Genomic DNA, 20,437 nt, shown 5'->3' with positions numbered 1-20,437 from the left:
CTGATTTAACGAATGATCGTGATAATACAGACACTGAAATTATTTTCAACCCAAATACTTATTAATTGATTGTCCATTCTCTTTTAGGGTTTACTAAAGCCAACAAAGCTCTAGCGGTCTCAAAGGATTGAGCGCTCGGTCTTTGTTATGTAACAGCTTGTTATTTTGAACGTCACGCTATTAAACATTTCATTTTATAGCGTGACTTGAAATAAGCGTGATGTCGTGCAAACAGCACAAATGTGTCGCGCATTGCGTAAGATTCAACGAACCTGTCACGCATAAACGTTGTTTGAAGCCGGTATCGAACGAATGGAAATATAACTGCTATCTAAGCTGTCTTATCTTCGATGGAATCGACCTCGTTAAGATACAAAGGGTTTCGCTTTACGCGATGACAGTTTACAAAAGAAAGCTACTTTTGACCAAGAAAGCTATTCGTCTGGAAACTGTTTTGTAATCGTTCCTCGTTAGCTAACTTTCACCGGAAGTAATATTGTTATTTGCGTCACGATATATGATTAGAGCGGCGACCTTTAAGTCTAGAACTCTCTTTAATACAGTATCTGTTATAATTAATTAAAATTTCTAGGGTTAGGCCCGCGGCCTTAGTACCGCAGCCATTCAGTCGTTGCGAAATAAAGAGACTCGCATTGTTCTTCATTTATCAGTTTTGTTTAGCTAAACACTTGAATTTCGCCGTGACGTCTAGAGCGCGCGGCGCGTAATAAAACACGCTAGAAGCGATCGAATTTCCCTATCTGGGGAAGCAACGGGGTCTGCGAACTCAGGCATAAAAATGCAAGGCAGTTTTTCGACGGAGCAAGTGCTTTGTAAGTGCGGTGTGAAAGGTAACGACACAGAGTTAATTGGACGGACACATTTGAATACAAGTTGACGGAAAATTTGCATAATTGTGTCCAACCCAGACAGTGGTTTTGCCGTCCGCTTATTGCTGAAGGCTTTTGGAGAACAAGAATGATTTTTTTGGAGGACAGATCTATAACATTATTAGACCTTTACAAGGAAAAGCGAATCTGCTGGATCAAGCTAAGGTAGCAAACGTGAATGTGTTGTTAATTTTTTTACGCTGTCGATTAGAGTAAAATAATTTCCTTTTGAGTTGTTCATACCCAGACGCTCATACCGACTGTCTCGAATTTCCGTGTCATATCGAGAAATCACTTAGTCGAAATAAGTGTTTTTCTGTGTCCTGGAAAACCCAGTTGTCGCGTGATATACGAGACAGTTCTGTTGGCCTTCGCGTGATTTCTGAAGCAAACACGGGCTGAAATGTACAACTGTACAGGAAAGTCATGCTTTCGCACTTGCGCACAGAAGAAAAAATTTCGCTTGCACTTTGTTGGTTTAGCAGCGGCGAATAGGGTCTAAATTTAGTTTACAAGCGGCGAGATAACTTATAAGGCTGTTGAGTAGCGATGTTAGCAGATATCTTTTTTGCAACTATGCGTATAAGTCATTCGTTGGCTCCAGGTTTGGAAGTTTATTGTTTTTGTAACAGCAATCACACAATTCCATAATGATCTAAACCTGACTTAGGACAATCGTTGAAATTGAACCCTAACTGTCTGACTGTGATTCTCTTATCAGTTCAGAGAGCTGTAGAAAAAACCTTTGTGTTCAAGGTCTGTGCCGGCAAGCTTAAAGCTAGAAAATTGGTTATATATTCGCTATAGGAAGACTGTGTTTGGCGCATGAGAAATGGCTTGCTTTGTAGTCAAAGAATGTAAGCAACTACTAAACATTGAGCAAAATATAAACTTTATACAACCAGTGGTCTGCTTCAAGCGTTTGCCAGTTACGATATAGTGCAATTAACTTTGAATCAGCAAAGGAAATCTTTGGGGTGAACTTCGAGATCGCATACAAATGCAGCACTTTTATTATTACCGATAATATGGAGGGATGGCTCAGTCCTGCTAGCAGTAACATTTTTGTAGTCATTTCTCACTGTGATCTCATTGTGTTCAAAACATTTTGGTAAGTTCTTACTCTTATGTAACGTTTCCTTTCAAACTATGGTATGCGTGCTTTCTCGCTGGATGAGTTAGTTTCAAATTGATGTGCTAATGTATTTTTGTCTGTGTTGTAGATAAACAATACGAGTACCAGTCGATAGAACCGGGAAATCAATCGATTTCCGAGCACGCTATGTTTCAAGGGGCACGCAAGCGTTCTAAGCCTTCTTAGGATTAAATTGGTAAGCATCGTTTTTGTTGTATTGTTAGTTTTTTTAATGCTAGTATTGCTTAAACTCTTCCCAATTCTTTGCTTATAAGAGAATTGCGATTTGCATAAAAAGTTAAGCGACATCGGCTGTCTGTCTGACACGAGGTTTAGAAGTGGTTTTGATCCGGCGAAACGCCTCTCGTTGAATCTTTCGACGCAAGCATCTTTAATACGAGACGAACAACACAATATTTTCTGAACGTCGATTATTTTACAAGTAGAAGGACACCATAGCAATTATTCTTCTGTAATCTGTTTTACCATCCTGAAAGGTATTTGCTGTTGTGTCTCGTCCTGTCTAGTTTTTATGCAAAGCTCTGTGGACCGCATATGGTTTGCGCGGTTGTATTCGCCATCGAAAAAATTTGGCTTAGGAATTTTGGTGGTTCGCGTAAACAACCCCGAAATTACTTTCAGTTTTACTTGCTCTCTTTTAATAGTCAAACAGTCTCTTATCTAAGAGGAAAGGAAAACCAGTTTGGCCTTTGTGAGTACACGGAGCTTGTTTTTTGGCAGTGAAATCGTCAGTTTAACCGAAGCCACTTCAAATTTAACGACTCATGTCCCCAAGTTAACAGCTAGTGCTAAGGTTTGCAAGTTTTTTTTTATTATTTCAGTCAAGAAAGTCTTTACTCTTTGCCTGAGCAACGAGGCATATCTAGGAAGTATCTGGAATCTCAAAAAATTCAGAACATTCAGTTGAAAATTTTAGTAACTTAAAGAGAGATGACCCATTGACTGAAAATCCAATGCTCGAAATTTCACTTACTAACATGTAGATCCTTTTGTAATTTTCTATTGTAAAGTTACAGGTCAAAAAAAGGTTTTAAAGCTATAATATAGTTCATTAAGAGATTCTGCAAGAAGTGTTCAACGACAAGGAGGTATAAATCATTAAAGAAACAACATGTTTCTTACAGTGTAGAAGCAAGGATTTTGGACTGGTTGCTGTGAACTTTTTGACCCAGTGAGGTAAATGTTACTACATCTTTAGTTAATGCTGGGGCTTTCTGTTAAAAACTAAAAGTTTAATCATGGATCTTTTACGATTTCTTTCAGATAAAGCAAAACAGGGACAGATGGTGAATTCAAGAAGACCTTAACTGGTGAATAGACAAGATCTTAGAACCTAGTTACATTTTACACACATGCTTTTCATTGTGGTTTTTCCTTTCATTCAAACATGGCTTTCGTAGCTCTTTTTCGCTACTAGTTAGATACTTCTCCAAATTCTTAACATCCCAGCTAACTCTTCGTCAAGCAAGACACACAATTCTTTATTTGATATAGTAATTTTAGGCAACTCAAAACTGACTAGGGATCCATTTCCTCGAGGTCACCTCGGGAGGCCTTCAAGTAATCGAGTGTCACAGACCTAACTTACTACCAGCAAGAAATTCTAAAACCGTTAGCTAACTTCACTATTAAACCATTTTCGTGTGGAGGAAGTTTTAAATTCAATGTCAGGATATTTTCAATCGTCTCGTTAACGAAATAATCGGAAATTTCGATTAATTTAATAATCGCATGTGTCGGTCCGGTCAGTTGAGTACAGCAATCTAACTTCTAGCAAAAATTCTAAAAGCGTGAGCTAACTTCACTATTAAATCTTTTTCGTTTGAAGGAAGTTTTAAAACCAATGCTACGTTATTTTCAATGGTCTCGTTAACGAAATAATCAGAAATTTCGATTAATTTAATGATCACATGTGCCAGGCTAGTCCTGTGCTAGTTGAGTACAGCCGGGAACTTATGAAATGTAGTGCCCGACTCACGTGGGGCGGGGTTTGTTCTCAAGAGTGAAGTGTGGTTACACATCCGTTACCCACAGTTTAAACTGGAAAGTCGGCATCCACGCTCTACATTTCAGGTATTTAGCGAGAGATTCCCTAAAAAAGAGGCACTTGGCTTTCCCTTGCTGAACAGATTTTTCTCAAAGCTTAACATGGAGAGCCTAATCGAAGTAAGAACTGTTTGGATCTAGGGTAAACTGCTAGAGGTTTTTCGCTTGCCTTCAGTCAACATTCCAGTTGCATGTTTCAAAACCACATCACGATAGCAAAGCCATGTGGCATCGGAGCTTACACGTGCAAGGTAGTCGGTACGCTTCACTAAAATGTTTCTAAATCGTGTTAAAAAACGATTTGAATCGTAAACTTTCGTCAAAGAATCGTTGTAGTTCGACTCGAAAACAAAGCTATGTCATTTCTATTGTGCTTGAGGTAAGTGTTGATTTCATTCGCCGTCGTTGGATCAGCTTAAACCTTCTGTAGAAATCCTATTTAATTTGGTCCTAGACAATATACAGGATAAAATGTTAACTATACTGTAGGTTTTAGGGCATTTTACGGAAGAACTATGTTCGTTAAAGAAGCTTTCCACCTCGAACACTTCGAAGCCTTTATCTGTTTACAGTTTGTCTGGCTCAACTCGACAGTAGGCGCACGCGATATGCAAAACGCTCTAATTGTCTTTTGCACTTAGATCATTACAAACTAAAAAACAGAGAACATTATCAAAGGATACCATTTCTGGGATCACAATACAAGTTGCAGAGAAATTTTCACCCAAACAAAAGCAGTTTTCTAAACGAGACCATTGCTGGCTAACTCTAAGGGAGGTTATTCAGACGTAACCATGTTGGAAGCTTTAGACTCGAAAGATTATTTTCATGTTATTGCTTATCCTTGTTAGTTGTACTTTACAGAACTTGAGTCATCAGAGAGCATTTTGTTTTGTTAGACAAGATCCCAGCTTCCAAATAGAACTTAAATTTGACTGAAACATTAAGAAAGTTAAATCGAGGTCACTTTAAAACATGTAGACTACCTTTCTCAATCCTTCGCCGGTTTAAAGGAATGAAATTTTTAAACAATAGCAGTCTGTTTACTAAGTTGTTTTCAGTTTGAATTGCCCAAGTAAATTCAAGTTATATAGTTGCAAAAGAGTGCTAGAACCGAAGTCCTGAAACGACTGCTTGATACTAAACACAGCCGACATTTTTGAACCATGAAAAATTTTTATGACTTTAATTGTCGAACTGAACTTTACTTTCCTAGTAATTTTATGTTTCTTTTGCAAGATTCTAGATGTTAGATTCTTTACACACGGGTTAGGTATATTTGTGGATTTTAAAAGCTCAGGCAAAAAAAGATGTGGTAAAGATTCGCTCCTCTCATCAACAACAGTTACAGATGCCTCACGCATAAGGTTAATGTCATGTACCTAAATTATTTCCTTGTAGAATACACTCGAATTTGTTTTTGTTGTGTTTCACATTTAACTCTCAAAACTGGGATAAAACTAAATAGCCTTTTTTTGGCTAAAAATAGGATAAAAAAGCGCTAAAGATCAGAAACATTTGCGGTCCTATGCCGGACTGAAGAACTGACATCACTGTCTGCAAGATACCTTACTCGTGCATTCAAAGGCCGGCTGGAGGCGTTGCAGTTTATGTCGTTTATTACTCGCAGTTTTGCATTGGATTCACTAAAATGTAAAAATCGAATCCATTGGAGGGAATATAAAATTTAGAAAACGGATTTCTTCGTTTTACTGATATCAGGACTAGGAAATTAGGTCCCAAAGTGCAGGCATTGAAATACCTCACGCATAAGGTTAATGTCATGTACCTAAATTATTTCCTTGTAGAATACAATCGAATTTGTTTTTGTTGTGTTTCACATTTAACTCTCAAAACTGGGATAAAACTGAATAGCCTTTTTTTGGCTAAAAACAGGATAAAAAATCGCTGAAGATCAGAAATATTTAAGGTCCTTTGCACTGAAGAACTTGCATCTCTGTTTGCAAGATACCTTACTCGTGCATTCAAAGGCCGGCTGGAGGCGTTGCAGTTTATGTCGTTTATTACTCGCAGTTTTGCATTGGATCCATTAAAATGTAAAAATCGAATCCATTGGAGGGAAAATGAAATTTAGAAAACGGATTTCTTCGTTTTACTGATATCAGGACTAGGAGATTAGGTCCCAAAGTGCAGGCATTGAAATACCTCACGCATAAGGTTAATGTCATGTACCTAAATTATTTCCTTGTAGAATACACTCGAATTTGTTTTTGTTGTGTTTCACATTTAACTCTCAAAACTGGAATAAAACTGAATAGCCTTTTTTTGGCTGAAAACAGGATAAAAAATCGCTGAAGACCAGAAATGTTTGAGGTCAATTGCACTGAAGAACTTGCATCTCTGTTTGCAAGATACCTTACTCGTGCATTCAAAGGCCGGCTGGAGGCGTTGCAGTTTATGTCGTTTATTACTCGCAGTTTTGCATTGGATTCATTAAAATGTAAAAATCGAATCCATTGGAGGGAATATAAAATTTAGAAAACGGATTTCTTCGTTTTACTGATATCAGCACTAGGAGATTAGGTCCCAAAGTGCAGACATTGAAATCCAACTTTTAATAGCTCACGTTAAACTGAAAGCTAACAGACGCGGAATCTTGTACACGATTTTTTTTTATCCGCAAGCCGAGTTCTCTTGCAGTAAAAGCCTGTCTTAAGGCAGGCTAAGAAAACCCTACGATATATTTAAAGGTTTTCAGGAATTATTTTCTTGGAGGGAAATCTACAGAATGCAATATGACCGGCGAAAGAGGGTTTCGTTTGTGAACTTGGACATTAAGCATATTGATTTGATAGCCGGGAATCTTGTTCGTTTGATACAGATGTTAAATTTCGCTTCCGATTTTAAGGGCCGGATGTTTTTTTCGCATTTTCCTGGGTATAAAAAAAGCCCTTTTACGTGTGAAAAACAACAAGGATGTTTTTGGGAGATTTAGGTATCACATTTGTGGACAGATGGCCTTGCAACAAACAAGATCATGTTGGGGTCGTGCAAAGCCAGTCGCTTACAAATCTTCCTCGACAAGCAAATTCCGAGTTTTAGCAAATTGAAGTAAATGTCGCTCAAACAGAACTTGAGTCTGTTTTTGTCTAGAGAATTCAAGTTTTAAACATGACTTTGAAAAGAGTATTCTTGATTTCAAATATTTCCATCCAAACGAAAAAAATCTGTTTATCCGTGAGACTTAAGCAGCGTTCAGTTATTCTTATATCCAGGCAAAATTTTGGAGGAGAAAGCAAAAATGAGCTGTTAATTTGGATTTTTAAAAACGTTTTCTTTTTTAGTAAGAAAACGTGTGAATTTGGAGCAAAACGTACGTTAGACCGAACAACATCTGAAGGTGAAGCAAAGGTGAATCTGTCTGCGTGGCCTCTTCTTTTTGTTAAATCTTAATACCCAAATAACTACATACGGTTGTTTCGGTTCTTCAAGATACAATTCCCTTAATTTTTTTCAAGAGTTAACTGGGAAACTCTTAGATATCCTTTGAACATTTTGAAGTTTTATCTATAAAGCTCGGGAACTAGGTCTTGCATATCGGTTGATATTAACAGTGTCTGAAGCAATTAAAATACTCCTCACGAATTTATTTCTAAAAGATGGGTAAAAGTTCTTTATAAATAAGCGAAAGTTAGCGTTTACATTTACCTTTTCGAGAAATAAATTGTCGTTAACTTCAGAATAACTGGGCAAGTGTTTCTGGTAGAGGGAAATGTTTCCATCTTTGACTGAGCAAGAAAGATAATTCAGTGCAGTGGCCAAATGATTTTCCTCTTCGCAAAATTAAAGCATTTGTATCCGAGAGATAAAACCATTCTTAAGGAAAAAGACTAAATATACTCTTTATTTGGAATATGTTCTAGTGTTTTTTTCTGAAGCACGATGCAAGTTTATTTATTCAAAAGCAGAAATCAGTTTAGAAGCCATTGAGTTCGGCGATCCCAGAATTGAACATAAATCTCGACTTCCAACTGCTCAAAGAAATATCTTGCGTTCTTGTCCTTAGAAACTAAATTGGAAACAGCATAGAAATTGGAAAATCGTTAGTGAAAAAGCCTTTTAATTTATCTTAGCTTTCTTCGGATTAGTTTAAAGATTCGAGGTACTTTCATTGATAAACTGTGTTGGTGTATAGTTCCATGTAGCAAAGAAGAAGACCGACAAAGTCCACAGTTCCTACAGAGAGCGTTGTTGTAAAAAGGAATAGCATACTTAGAGAATAGTTTAGCTAAGTATGGCTTTGCCTTAGATATATTTCTTTCCTAGCTAGCAAACTTTGTAAAGAGGGTAACATTTTGCTCGAACAGAAAGCAACGCCCACAATCCATACCATAATACTTGTTTATGCAATATGCCTATGACCTAATAAGGTGCTGAGCTCTTTTAAAGCTTTTCAAGCTAAGATAAAAGGTTGAGTGGTGTAGTGTGGCAGTGGAGGTATCTTCGTTGCAGACTTTCCCAGTAATTAAGGTTAGTTTCAATGCTTTCAAATCGTCGAAATCACGATTTTTTCTTTAGTTTATCAGTTACAAATTGTGGCTCTAAGACTCTCGGGAAATCCGTTACCTTACTGTCTGTAGGAAGTCTGGCTGGCTGACTTTCAATGCGTGCGCGCCACTGTAGTTTTTCTTCTACATTTTCAGTTTGCGGTTTTGTTTGAATATCCAGAAACTGTTTTCAGAGTCCAAATCCTTTAGAGTGATGACTCCTTCTTGCTGGAGAGATCGTGCTTTATGTCTTGTGCCAAACCTTCGACGGCAAACGTAGACTTCAACATGGAGGTCATTTCTTAGACTTAACTACTACAAATTCTTGCTTCCAAAATTCCCTCATCTCTCGGGAATAAGCATTTATATTCCAGGTCCTTCAAATCTATGCAAGCTGTGTTAATTTCTTCTGAGACTTCGGTATTTTGCAAATGTTCTATAAGAAAACAAATTGAGGCAAAGGTTCTTGTGATTTTTATCAGTGATTCCGTGGAACCGTTAACCTCGCCCAGTTACTGATAAGCACGAACAATTCAAGCTATCATAGAAACACATTTTGTGGAGTGTTTTAATATCCAAAGAAGTATCTTTTTAAATGAAAACTTAAAAAGCATCTCGGTGCAACTAAAACTTACTGAAATTACGCTCTCAACGTCGCACTGGTAAACCGCAAAAGATTCATTTAAGCGAAGCGGGTGATATCGGAATTTATCTCAGGTCTGAAGTTAAAACGTTATGATAGCAACCTGGTTTGGGGTTTGTAATATCTGATGCGGAAAGGGCTGGAAAAAAACTCATTTATCTAGAATAATTCTTAATTAAAAACTACAAGCATAAGAGTATTGACTTTTGCAGAGCTGCAAAGTAAATGATATAACAGTCGGTAAACAACATTGTTATTTACTTGTAATGCATTTAAGTTATAACTGACAGCAGATGAGTTCGTGAGCAGATCTTTCATTGCATTTGGCACGTTATTTTTCTTATTAATGCAGAAATATCTTTTGAAAGGAAACTACACGAGTCTTGTCTGTCAGACAATTCTTTTCTTATTTAAATTTAGCCCACTAGAGAGAGTAAACATCTTGCAGTGCTGTGGGCGGCGCAGATGTTAGAAGCCATACAGAAACATGCATTCATATCCGTTCATGAAAAAAGTAAATCTATTATTTAAACGTTAATTTCCTGTAAAAAAGTGCTAATTGCTTGGTTAAAATAGCTACGAAACTGGAGTACTTCCCGATGAAACTCAATGCGGTTGACGTGAACCCGTAGATCCGAACTTGTGGGATTTTTCTCCACAAGTTCGGCTCTATGGTCCACGTGTGCTGTGCTCACAAACGTTGCTCCAACGTGGTCAAACAAAGATTTTCTCGTTTAAATATTAGCTTGGACCAGTTGAAAGGAGGTTTTTCTGCATTCAGAACAGAACAATACTAGCTCAGACGCCATGAAGTTAACGTTATGCAAACCTGTAACCGCGTTTTGCAAAAGCGCCATTTTACAATTGCGAAGTGTCCGACATTGCAGTATATATTGTTCTTCTCTGCTGGTGTATATCTCAAGCGGGGTTTTAAAATAGAATACGCATTGTAAAGTGAAGTAAAGTGGTCGTCTGCAGCTGTGCTTTTGTGTAAGCAAATGAATAAAAATAACGTTCATTGTTGAATGAGTAAAGAATGTTAAATCTGTGCACGGGACGCATTTTAACATCTGGAGCTTCATTCTGGTTCAGTAGTTAGTCTATAGCATGAAGCGACAAGAAGTACTAAACTTTAACACTTTGTTAGTTCTTCGGAGTTGAATGAGTTTTTAATCCCTGAACGCTTTGTTGTGTTTGTCCCGGCCATTCATGATACATCTGGTAGAGATAAGCACTGCTAAAAATATTGAGTGCTTTTAACTTTTCAAACATACAACACGTGTAATATATGCCCACGCTCGAATCCCGTTTCACAAGATCCATAGTTCGGCATCACCCAGACATATAAACAAGGCTTTTTTGACTTAGTTTGAACTTTATTGCATTCAATGTTATTAGCTAATATAGAAATATAGCTAGGGAGTTCAACACATTATAAAAATTAAATTGAAGACCATGCATTGAAAGATTTGCGGTTGTATACTTAACCAAGCCGCTTTCCAAATCAGGATCATTAGCGATTTTATTAGTAATTTTATCTGTGCAGCAATAGTTGGAATAAAATTGAACATTTATCTGTCCCTTTGTCGTATGTTCTTGGTTCGGTTTGCCCCAATGACCAAATGGGTATATGACTGTTGTCCGCATCATACACTCAAGTCTACGAAAGCAGGGGAAATCGTAGCAAACAACACCTTTCAGTTCTCCAAAGAAAATGTAGAGCCTCTCTTCATTTCTAGTTTATTTAGACCCCTTATTCGTCTTCCTCAACCTTTTGATATTGCCCTGTAGTCTGTCAGAAACATCAGTTTTAATAACCGTGCCGGAAAAAGGGTTTCAAGCGAAGAACATGAACTAATTAAAAATGAACGTGGGGGAGAAGCAATTCACAAAGTGTCATACAAAGGCGAATAAGAGCATACTGTTCCCCAACGTTTCGTGTTTCGATGGCGCAATAAAACGCTCTTTGATCTTGAGTGTGTTTTCTTCCTCCTGGTATATTGTTTTGTCTATAAAATTTCCTATTGTCGCCGGGGTAGGCTATTTTTGGGTTCGTATCTGCAATTGCAATCTTAAAATATAGAGGTATTATCCTTCACTGAACACCGTCTGAGCCAAGAGACCCCATCTCCCCCGTCTGATTTAACCGAGTGGTTCAGTGCACAAGAATAAGGCCTGGAACCTAGCCGTTGCCTGAGTTGAAGGTCACGCAACGAGTTACTTTCCGGGGTAGACACGTTGCATTACTACGAAGCTAAATGAATCCAGGCTCACAGATTCTTATTGAAAGGCAAATAAAGGCGCGAATGAGAAAAATTAAAAGAAAGAGGGTTGTTCTTCGCAACCGGCTCTCTTCTTTTCCTTTCTTGTTTGCAGGTTTACGACATCCGTACACTCCCTCCCTTGCCCCCCACTCTCCCCCCCCCCCTCCCCCCCCCCCCACCCTCTCCATTCCCCACAATCTGTACGTATGCTGGATGGAACACTAGCTTTGAAAGACAAACAAGACTTGCTGGAGCCGGTCGTGTTCGATTTAATAACAAACAAGTGTTGTTTATTTCCCGGGACAAACAACATTACAAACCACAAACGTCTGAAATATTTTAAGACCCTTAACTGTTGATATATTTACTATTTTTGGCTGCGAATTATCTCATTAAGTCCACACGCGCACGACTTAATTAACGGCCATTTCTTGTAAGCCGGATTACATAGCTTACATTTGCTAACAATATTATCCATTTTTGATCCACCATTTCTATACTTGCATTTCATACAGAATAACAGATCATGGCAAGTCTCTCCGTTCGGCACCTATTAAATTTAGCTCAGTGACTTGAGACCTTGGGCGTCGAAAAATATTGCAGGGTTATTTAAGGAAACTTGAGGTTAAGCCGTTGATAACATTGGTTTTGGATGATTAACCTAGGGACACGAATTTCCAGACATAGGAGATGCGAATCATTCAAAAAATATTTAATTTAGCCCAGTTGGCTCAGATTCCCTTCTAGGCTCTCTGACTTTGACTTGGGGGAGAATGTGTATCACGAGATGCAAGTCTTGCCAACTTCATCACAAAATGCAAAATGGCGTCCTGGTTTTCCTCCGAGGGGAGGGGGGGGGGGGGCAGGTATGTGGCGCGAGATAAGGTATGTTCTTTATTCTTTTACCTATTCTATTTTTTGTTTCTTGATCCTTAAGTAGGGTGTCATTTTTGCCTCTTTTTAGGGTACCTAAATTGTACCAGCTAAAATTACAGAGCATAAACGTCCAGCTAGACAAAAAAGAGGTTCTATTGAAACTGAACTATCCGTTAAGTTTATTTGCTTAACTTTACTTTCAATGTTACAGAAACGAAATAGCGCGAACCCGGTCGCGCCATTTTAAGTTTTTTTCTTAAATTTAGTGTTATTTTTCGAGTTTAGGGCTCATAAAGGGTATCATTTTTCGTTTTTTTTTAAACAGGTTAAGCGTTTAAGAACCTTCGCGGCACACACCTATGAGAAATTTACTGGAGTACCCCCCCCCCCCCCCCCCCCGCTCACCCCCAAACCCGGGACAGTTTTACAGACGGTGCTGAAGTTGTTTTGTGTTGCACCATATCTGGGATAAAAAAAAGACTCAAAGAGATTGCTACTTCACATGCTTCCGGTTTTAGCGACATAATAAACATCCCTGACTAAGTTCCTTAAGTACATGACCGCAATGGAATGCAAGGTTACTATATAATTGGTGTCCACCGAAACTTAATGGTTACTAAATTTAGCGTGTTTTTTTTCTATTTATTCCAAGATTTCAGCGATTTATAATTTTTAAGAGCCTTAAATACCACAATTGAAATAAATAAGAAATTCTTAAAATACCGATTAATGCCGCGATATCGCTTTGTTTCGCTTATAAAGCGAATAATCTCGTACTTATTAGATCTCTTTGTAGCGCGGGGAACCCTGCCAGAAGAGATCTGGGTACAATAGTTAAACACAATTTCCTTCTGCACATAAAATTTTTCTCAGCTTGGGGAGCAAGCCCATTTGATTTTGTTGTATTACAGTGGAAACCCGATATAACGATCCTCGATATAACGATATTCCCGATATAACGATGAATATTCTATGTCCCGGCAAAAGTTACAGTAAAAATGTATGGGACAGAACCCCGATATAACGATCTTCGATATAACGATATTCCCGATATAACGATGGAAATTTAGCGTACCGAACGTGAAATCTTCCCCGATATAACGATATTTTCAGTTCACAGTCACAATTAAAGCAAAACACTGAATTTAATCCAATAACATAACAGTAAAGAGGTTATCTCTAACGTTTCTGACAACAGCTTTGCAAGTCTTTTGTACGATGATATACGACAATATATAATTAATGACACTGTATTCAAAGCCTCTTCATCCAGTAAAAAAGTTTATTTTTATCTCAGCGCGTGAGCGGGCAAGATGAACCAAATCCTGCAATCTGATTGGTTCCGGGAGCGGGCGGAATTTTCCGATCTTGACCGCGGTCAACGGTACGCGGGCCGCAGGGAATCAACGGAACGGGATTCAGTTCCGCGCGAAATCAGTGTGCAGCGAGTCGAACGAACACATGAAAGTTTTGCTCTCCAAAATCGAAATAGCTGTTTACTCGAGTTTACCAACCGTTGTAAATTTGAAAGGACTAAAAAGCAGTGGAATTAAAGGCCTCAAAGTTCTTCAAAAGGCGAGTATTTATTTCTTTCTCAACAAAATCGAGTTGTAGTTTACTGTTCGTAGTTTGCCGTCGCGTTGTTTGTGCATTTTGCAATGATTTTCACGCCATTGCGGTAACCTTCACCGCGGTTTTTAGGCTCTATCTATGAGTTTAACTGCCTTGTTTATCTGTCAAGTTTTGCTAAAGCAGAACACTATTTGCCATCATTCAAGGAAATGAGATTCTTTGATTAAAAACGGACAAATTAATTATCACAATATTGTGCCGTACGTAGACACTACGCATTTCATTCAGTATGACACTGTTTATCAGAATAAAATTCTGCTGGGAAAAGTACAGAGATTATTAATTTGTTAAATACAAGTGTGAATAGATTAAAATACTGCTTTCCAGTCAAAGAGTATTTTTGAGTCAGAGAAATAGCCTTAACACCCTGTGAGCAAAAATTCTTCAGTCAAGAGAATTTATCGAGAATTGTTTGGGAAGCCGACTGAAATCGATTTAAATGTGTTAAGTTTTGCGGCATATTTGTGCTTTATTTATAACTTCATTTGCTTTTCTTGATTCTCTGCAATGTAAATTAAATATGCTGAACCTTTTTTGAGTACGGTTCATTTTAAGTAAAGCTATTTCATTCGGAATTAAATAGCAAAAGATTCTTCATTCTTGCTCGTCGATCAAGTCGGACTCAAATCAAATCAAATCAAATCCGCGCGTAAAAACAAAGATTTTGCGACACATTTTTCCTTGGTTTCTTTTCCAAACAAATAAAGTAGAAAAAAATAAAAACGTTATTTGCCGGCCTAGGTCGGTTCGTATTGGGAAAAACTGTACCCTCGGTCTTGAGCACGGCCCTTGGCCTGCGGCCTCGGGCCGTACTCAAGACCTCGGGTACAGTTTTTCCCAATACGACCTCCCGGCCGGCAAATAACATATATATGTTTGGTTCACCCCGATATAACGATATTTTCGGTTATTTTACGGCGATATCGTTATATCGGGAACTTCGATATAACGATTCCTCGATATAACGATATAAATTACTGCTCCCTTGGCATATCGTTATATCGGGGTTCCACTGTACCAGGAAAGTATTTTTTTTAGATGGCTTAAAAAAATTCGTGCAGGACATTAATAGAGGCATCCCTTTGATCTCCATGTTGAAAGGTCATTATATTAAAATCGCTAGTATTACGCAACAATTAAAGTGAACAGAATCGCATGTCAAAATAAACAACATAATTGCTAATTCGGGAGGACAAAAAAGACAAAAGAATTAGGAAGGAGGACATTAAGCCTTTCCTTATTAGAGCGATGACAGCCAAAGTCCGGGCAGGGGGGGGGGGGGGGGGGGAGGCGTCCATGTGAAAGGGACGGAGATGCTCGTCAACTCTTTTACGGGTTTAAATTAATATTGTGCACGTGGCTTTGGTCTCATTTAGGGTCCTGTTAAGGGTGCGCAGGAAAGGTACATCGAGGTATCTTTTAGGGGCTGCTCGTGAAGCAATAAAGAACACCGTCATTCTGTGTTACTATATAGCTCTTATTTGCTTAGCTGTTTTAGAATAGTACATTTTAGGGGATCAAATAATGCTTGAGCCACACCCAAATTGATCACATTTGTGGGTTAAATTCACACTTTCCAACTAGCATTTCCGCTTCTGTAATATTGAAAGTTCCCTCCTGGAGAAAAAGCCGCATGCCATTGCAATGGTTTGTCACATCAGGCACAGGTATGATTTGAAAACCAGGGGAGAGTTCACAGCGAGCCTCCATCGATACACAGCTTAATCGATCTTTGATTGATAAACACAGATTTATCACTATTGTATAGACAGTCCTCTCGCCACTTCAATTTTCATAAATTTTTATGTTTGCGTAGGGGACTAGGGATGGTTGAGATCGTATTACCATTGTTAGTAATAAATACCGTCGTTTACTCTGGGAGGCGCGGTGGCCTAATGGTTAGTGCGCTGGGCTCCAGATTGGTGAATTGTGGGGGCAACCTGACAGAATCCTGCGATGGACTAGCATTCCATGCAGCTCCTAGCCGCTGGGTGCTACAGAATGTGAAGTTAAGCGGCGACGGGAGCTACGAGTCACTTGAGCAGAAAGGCCTACTTCGACTGTTTGGAGTGCGATCAATTCGGGGCTTTGAGCTATCTGTGACCTGCCTGACGCGCACAGAAAAGGAAGAAAGGGGAAGCGCGTACAAGCCCTGAAACACGGGACTCCAGCGAATTCATACACACGCAGGTACGAGCACACACACGCGCGCGCGCCCAAACACGCCCCACACCCACGCTTCATCGCATCAAAAATATTTTACAGACAGTAATTTTCGTAAAATCGCCTTTAATCGCTCGACCAAAGCTCGCTCCAGTACAAAGCATTAATATTTTATAATAATTCCTAATTTCCATTTCAGAGAAAGACGCGAAACAGGTTTCGAAAAAGAAGGCGCATGGGCCAGGCCGGGCCTGACTTTTAGCAGTACCACAGATTATCAGTTTGTCGTTATTTTCAGTACAGACATAATTGTTATTACAATTTATAGGATACCGTTCTCTAGCACTATAGAGTTCTGGTAAGGATACCTAGTCGATAGTCGTTGTTAAAGCCAATCACCGAATTTTCGCCGAACAAAAGTCGGAAGTCGTCGGAATGTCTTCGTCTTTCGGAAATAAATCTAACAACCAGAGAACGGCATTCTCAATGAAAGGAAAACGCAAGTGTAACATAAAATACCAAAACCACACCATAAACAAACTCTAATGCGTATAAAAACAAACCAATATAATGCAAATAAAAATACCCATGTATAAAAACACTCATGCCGTTCAAGCGTTTTCCTTGCTACGTTAGCGTATTTAATAAGTACAGTCCGCTTAAAATGAAAACTTTGCAAATTTCCGACACCTCTTCAATCAAAAAATTAAAAAGAATAAAATCCCCACGCGTGATAAGCCTCATAAGGCGTAATCACCTCCATAGAAACGTCAGATTTCTTTTATTAGTGATAACCTTTAAATCTTGAAGCGTTATCAAACTAACCAAAATACATACATTAATGCTGATGTAATGTCGACAATTTGCAGAGATTTCATTGAGTTTCGTTAAAAGACACAAATGCGGTGCGACCTCGCCCGCGTTACTTTTAAATAAATAGTTGGAAGCAATTACATCACAGTCAAGCTGTAGAAAAGGTGAACATCTACCACTGAATGGGATTACAAAACACGCACTTTCACACGCGCGAAACCTCGCACCACAACGGGCGTATTTTCAGATAACTAGTTTGTTAAAGTTAAATCGAATGACTAGACTTGAACGGACCTTGTAAGACAATCTGTCTGGTAGGAACCAATCAAAACTAACCTTAGAAAAAACTATTTCGATAACAGCCAATCACTATTGCGCGTAGAAAAAACTGTCACGAAGAGGGTGAACTGTAATGAATCTTAGAAAACTGTCACGGAAGAGCTGTCACGCAAGAGCAAAGCATGAATGCGCTTACAAAACTAGTTCAGTAGAAAACGATAGAAAAACTGTTCGTTAGTTTTCTTTGTTTTTAAAGAGGTGAACAAAAAAATCAAATCAGTAAAAACTAACAGTAATCCCATTCAAGCTTATGCTATTGTTCTATTTAATAAAATCATGTGCTGAACAACCTGAGTATAACAAACTAATGTTTTGGTATCAAAATCGTTTGTTATATTCGGGTTTTACTGCAGTAGTTTTCTCGTACTCTTGGGCAAAATCTAAATACAGTATTGAATAGAAGAGGTTTTGGAACGAGTAAGTACTGGCGTTCGTATTGAAGGCAATGATATCGTCAAATTAGTGATCTTAATTTTACAGTTTAATGGTCAGTATTACTGACGTGAAAAATACAACGTATAACGCGAATTGGTTGTTTGCAATTTGTTCCGAGGCGTTGATTGGCTGTTTTCAAATCACAGGTCTTTTACACCTCTGCGCCTTTCTATACATTTTAAAGAGGCTGAGTCACGCTTTGTCTCGATCGCTGTCGTTACTTCAGCCGTCACGCAGTGATTAAGGCAAGTAACGGCAGCATGGTCACGCTTGTAAAATAAACTTTGTAAATAATAATTTGAAGCGACGGAAAAACCAAAAGGAGTGTTTTCAAACGGATATCATGAAACAACTTAAATTTCTTTTGGGAAGATAAAGCTCAAGTTTTGGTTCATTATGTTTTCAAATTTCATTACTTTTTTAAGAGGATGACATTTGATGAAGGTAGGGCAGTCAAAACCTGCTAAAAAAAAGGCGCGACTCAGCCACGTTAAGGCAACTTTTTCACCTGTTTCGTATGCGCACAATAGTCTATTAAAAGCGTTTATATTTAGTTAACATATGCCACTGCATAGCTTACACCATTTCAATGTTGGATAATCCTTTAGTTCTACGAACATAAATTCTGCACTATATATATGTAAGATAAAAAGAAATTAAACCATTGTATATACATCCACCGTAAAATCACTCTATAACCTTCTCAATTATCTTACAACTGTACACACCAAGCTGGTTAACTCAATAAATAACATACTCTACTATACTAGTTATATAATCGCCAAAGAAAGCAAGTGTCGGACGCCATGTTGAATTTTCCGGTATAAAGACGAAGTCTTCCGAAGAAATCTCGAGCGTCTCGCTCGGAACAAATCGTCGAGCAGCTGCGTCCCCGAGCTAAATCATTCAACATGGCGGCCAACAACGAACTCAATATAGGGCGAGTAATCTTCGGTTTAAATACCGCGAGGAAAACATAAACGAAACCAGCGAGGAGTCCTTAAACAGGTCTTCTTCTAAAAGAACACTTTTCGAAACACCTATATACATTATCAGTTGAAACGACAAGAACGCTCGAGGAAAAGTGGCTGAAATTTCGTCGGACGTAAGTCGTTGTTCGTCGGACAACGCTCGGCTTGAACAATCGGAATTGATGGACCAATCGAAATTTCATCGGCAGTTTACTCGAGCTAGTCCTGCCGCTGTCAATAAATTCTCAGAAGCAAAAGTTAGTGCACGTTTTCGAAGAATTTAAACAGTCTTTTGGAGAAGATGGACTGATTTGTTACGACAAAATGAGTTCGTTATGTCAGTGATTACAATGCAGTCATATTTTTACTTTGAAGGCAGCAACAACTCCAAGAACGGTTTTTGAGTATGTAAGTATACATATGATTATTTTATATCGCAGACTTTACAATGAATGCATTGCATTATCAGTAACTGGGTCTTTGGTTCACTCAAGACAACTTTTTGAAATTTATCTATTGGTTTTCCTTACTATTCAGCCAATCAGAGTGCCTATAACAGCACGTGGAATTAATCGCACGTGCGTTTTTTGACACGCATTAAAAAAGCCAAATAGCAGCAAACTATTTACTGGCAAAGCCGTTGTCAAGGAAAACTTTGATCTTATTTTTTTAGTAAATTTCTTAAGTTCAATTAACGAAGAGAACGTTAATGGTTTTTAGAAACCTGTATTAAAGCTCCAATATATGCGAAACTTGGTTTAAATTGAATGGGAATTCTCTTGAGTCTCAAATTTTCTTTCTGCTTATACTGTTTGCACTGTAAAGAGTTTCCCAAAATGCAGTTTGCATCTTAAATTTCAAAATAGTGCTTCAAATATTTCTTGGTTAATTTCATGGCGACTGAAATGTCTGATATAGGACATATCTCTAAAATGGGCACACGTGTAAACTAGATGTGAAATAATCTCGTATTATGTAATACTTGATCCATGAAACTCCGTTGAAACTTTTCAACACTATTTGAAGCTCAAAAGGAGCCGAGTTCTATCTTAACTTGCACACTTAACTTGCCTTACTTATTTGCTCCGGTGTTGTGCATAATCTTTTGCCTGACCTCTCTGATCTTGAGCTGTAGTGCTCCTTTGGTCGGGAATAAATCTGCATGTCGCTGTTGAAACACAGACGTGACGCCATCAGAAGGGAAATACCCATGATCCTGAAAGAGCTGCAGAACCACGCCCCGTCGCTGATCCACTGGCTTTTTGTGGGAGGAGAGGGTGGGGCTGCTTGGTTCTGTCTTCTCGTCCTTGTCTGTCTCCTTTAGACCAGCACCTTGCTCTAGGGCGGCGACCTCTGCGAGCGCATCCAGACTCGGCATGCCACCCGTTTTGAGACCCGCGCCAAGACCTCCGTCCACTGTTGAACTGGCTGCAGAAGACGGCCTTTCTAGGGCAGAAGTAGCTGCTTGCGAGCCATCGTCATAAGCGTTTGGTGTTACGTGAGCTCGCTTGTTAATTGATTTGCCTTCTCGGCCTTGGCGATGATAAGGAATGTATTCAGGAAGCTCTGCAAACTGCCTCTCGAAATTCACCTCCGATAGCACTCTGAGGAAAACAATAGTTCCGCTTTTCTAAACTTTGCTTTTAACTTTTAGATTAACCAGTGGTAGATGCTGTCGCTTAAGCTTATACACTCAACTCT

The 20,437-nt window shown here is 38.6% G+C and overlaps 1 protein-coding gene and 1 long non-coding RNA gene across 9 annotated transcripts in view; one reads left to right on the top strand and one right to left on the bottom strand.

The window, feature by feature from the left end:
• Nucleotides 1-706: 706 nt before the first annotated feature.
• LOC144662453 (uncharacterized) lies at nucleotides 707-10,824 on the top strand. The gene is made up of 3 exons (XR_013572450.1): nucleotides 707-1,055; nucleotides 2,114-2,221; nucleotides 3,310-10,824. It is a non-coding gene; the product is annotated as an uncharacterized LOC144662453 (long non-coding RNA).
• A 5,463-nt stretch (nucleotides 10,825-16,287) lies between these two features.
• Nucleotides 16,288-20,437, bottom strand: part of LOC144662450 (uncharacterized) — a 49,532-nt gene continuing 45,382 nt past the window's right edge. For all 8 annotated transcript variants that reach the window (XM_078523252.1, XM_078523256.1, XM_078523255.1 and 5 more), the window contains one exon: nucleotides 16,288-20,340. In XM_078523252.1, coding sequence (XP_078379378.1) covers nucleotides 19,809-20,340 — 532 coding nt within the window. In that variant the 3' untranslated portion in view covers nucleotides 16,288-19,808. The remainder of the gene's footprint in view (nucleotides 20,341-20,437) is intronic.

This window comes from Oculina patagonica, chromosome 8, assembly GCF_052425735.1.
Source record: "Oculina patagonica isolate OP01 chromosome 8, crgOcupat, whole genome shotgun sequence".
In the NCBI taxonomy this organism is placed as follows: domain Eukaryota; kingdom Metazoa; phylum Cnidaria; class Anthozoa; order Scleractinia; family Oculinidae; genus Oculina; species Oculina patagonica.
Note: the sequence above shows the minus strand (reverse complement) of the source record. Positions and strands in the feature narration are given on the sequence as shown.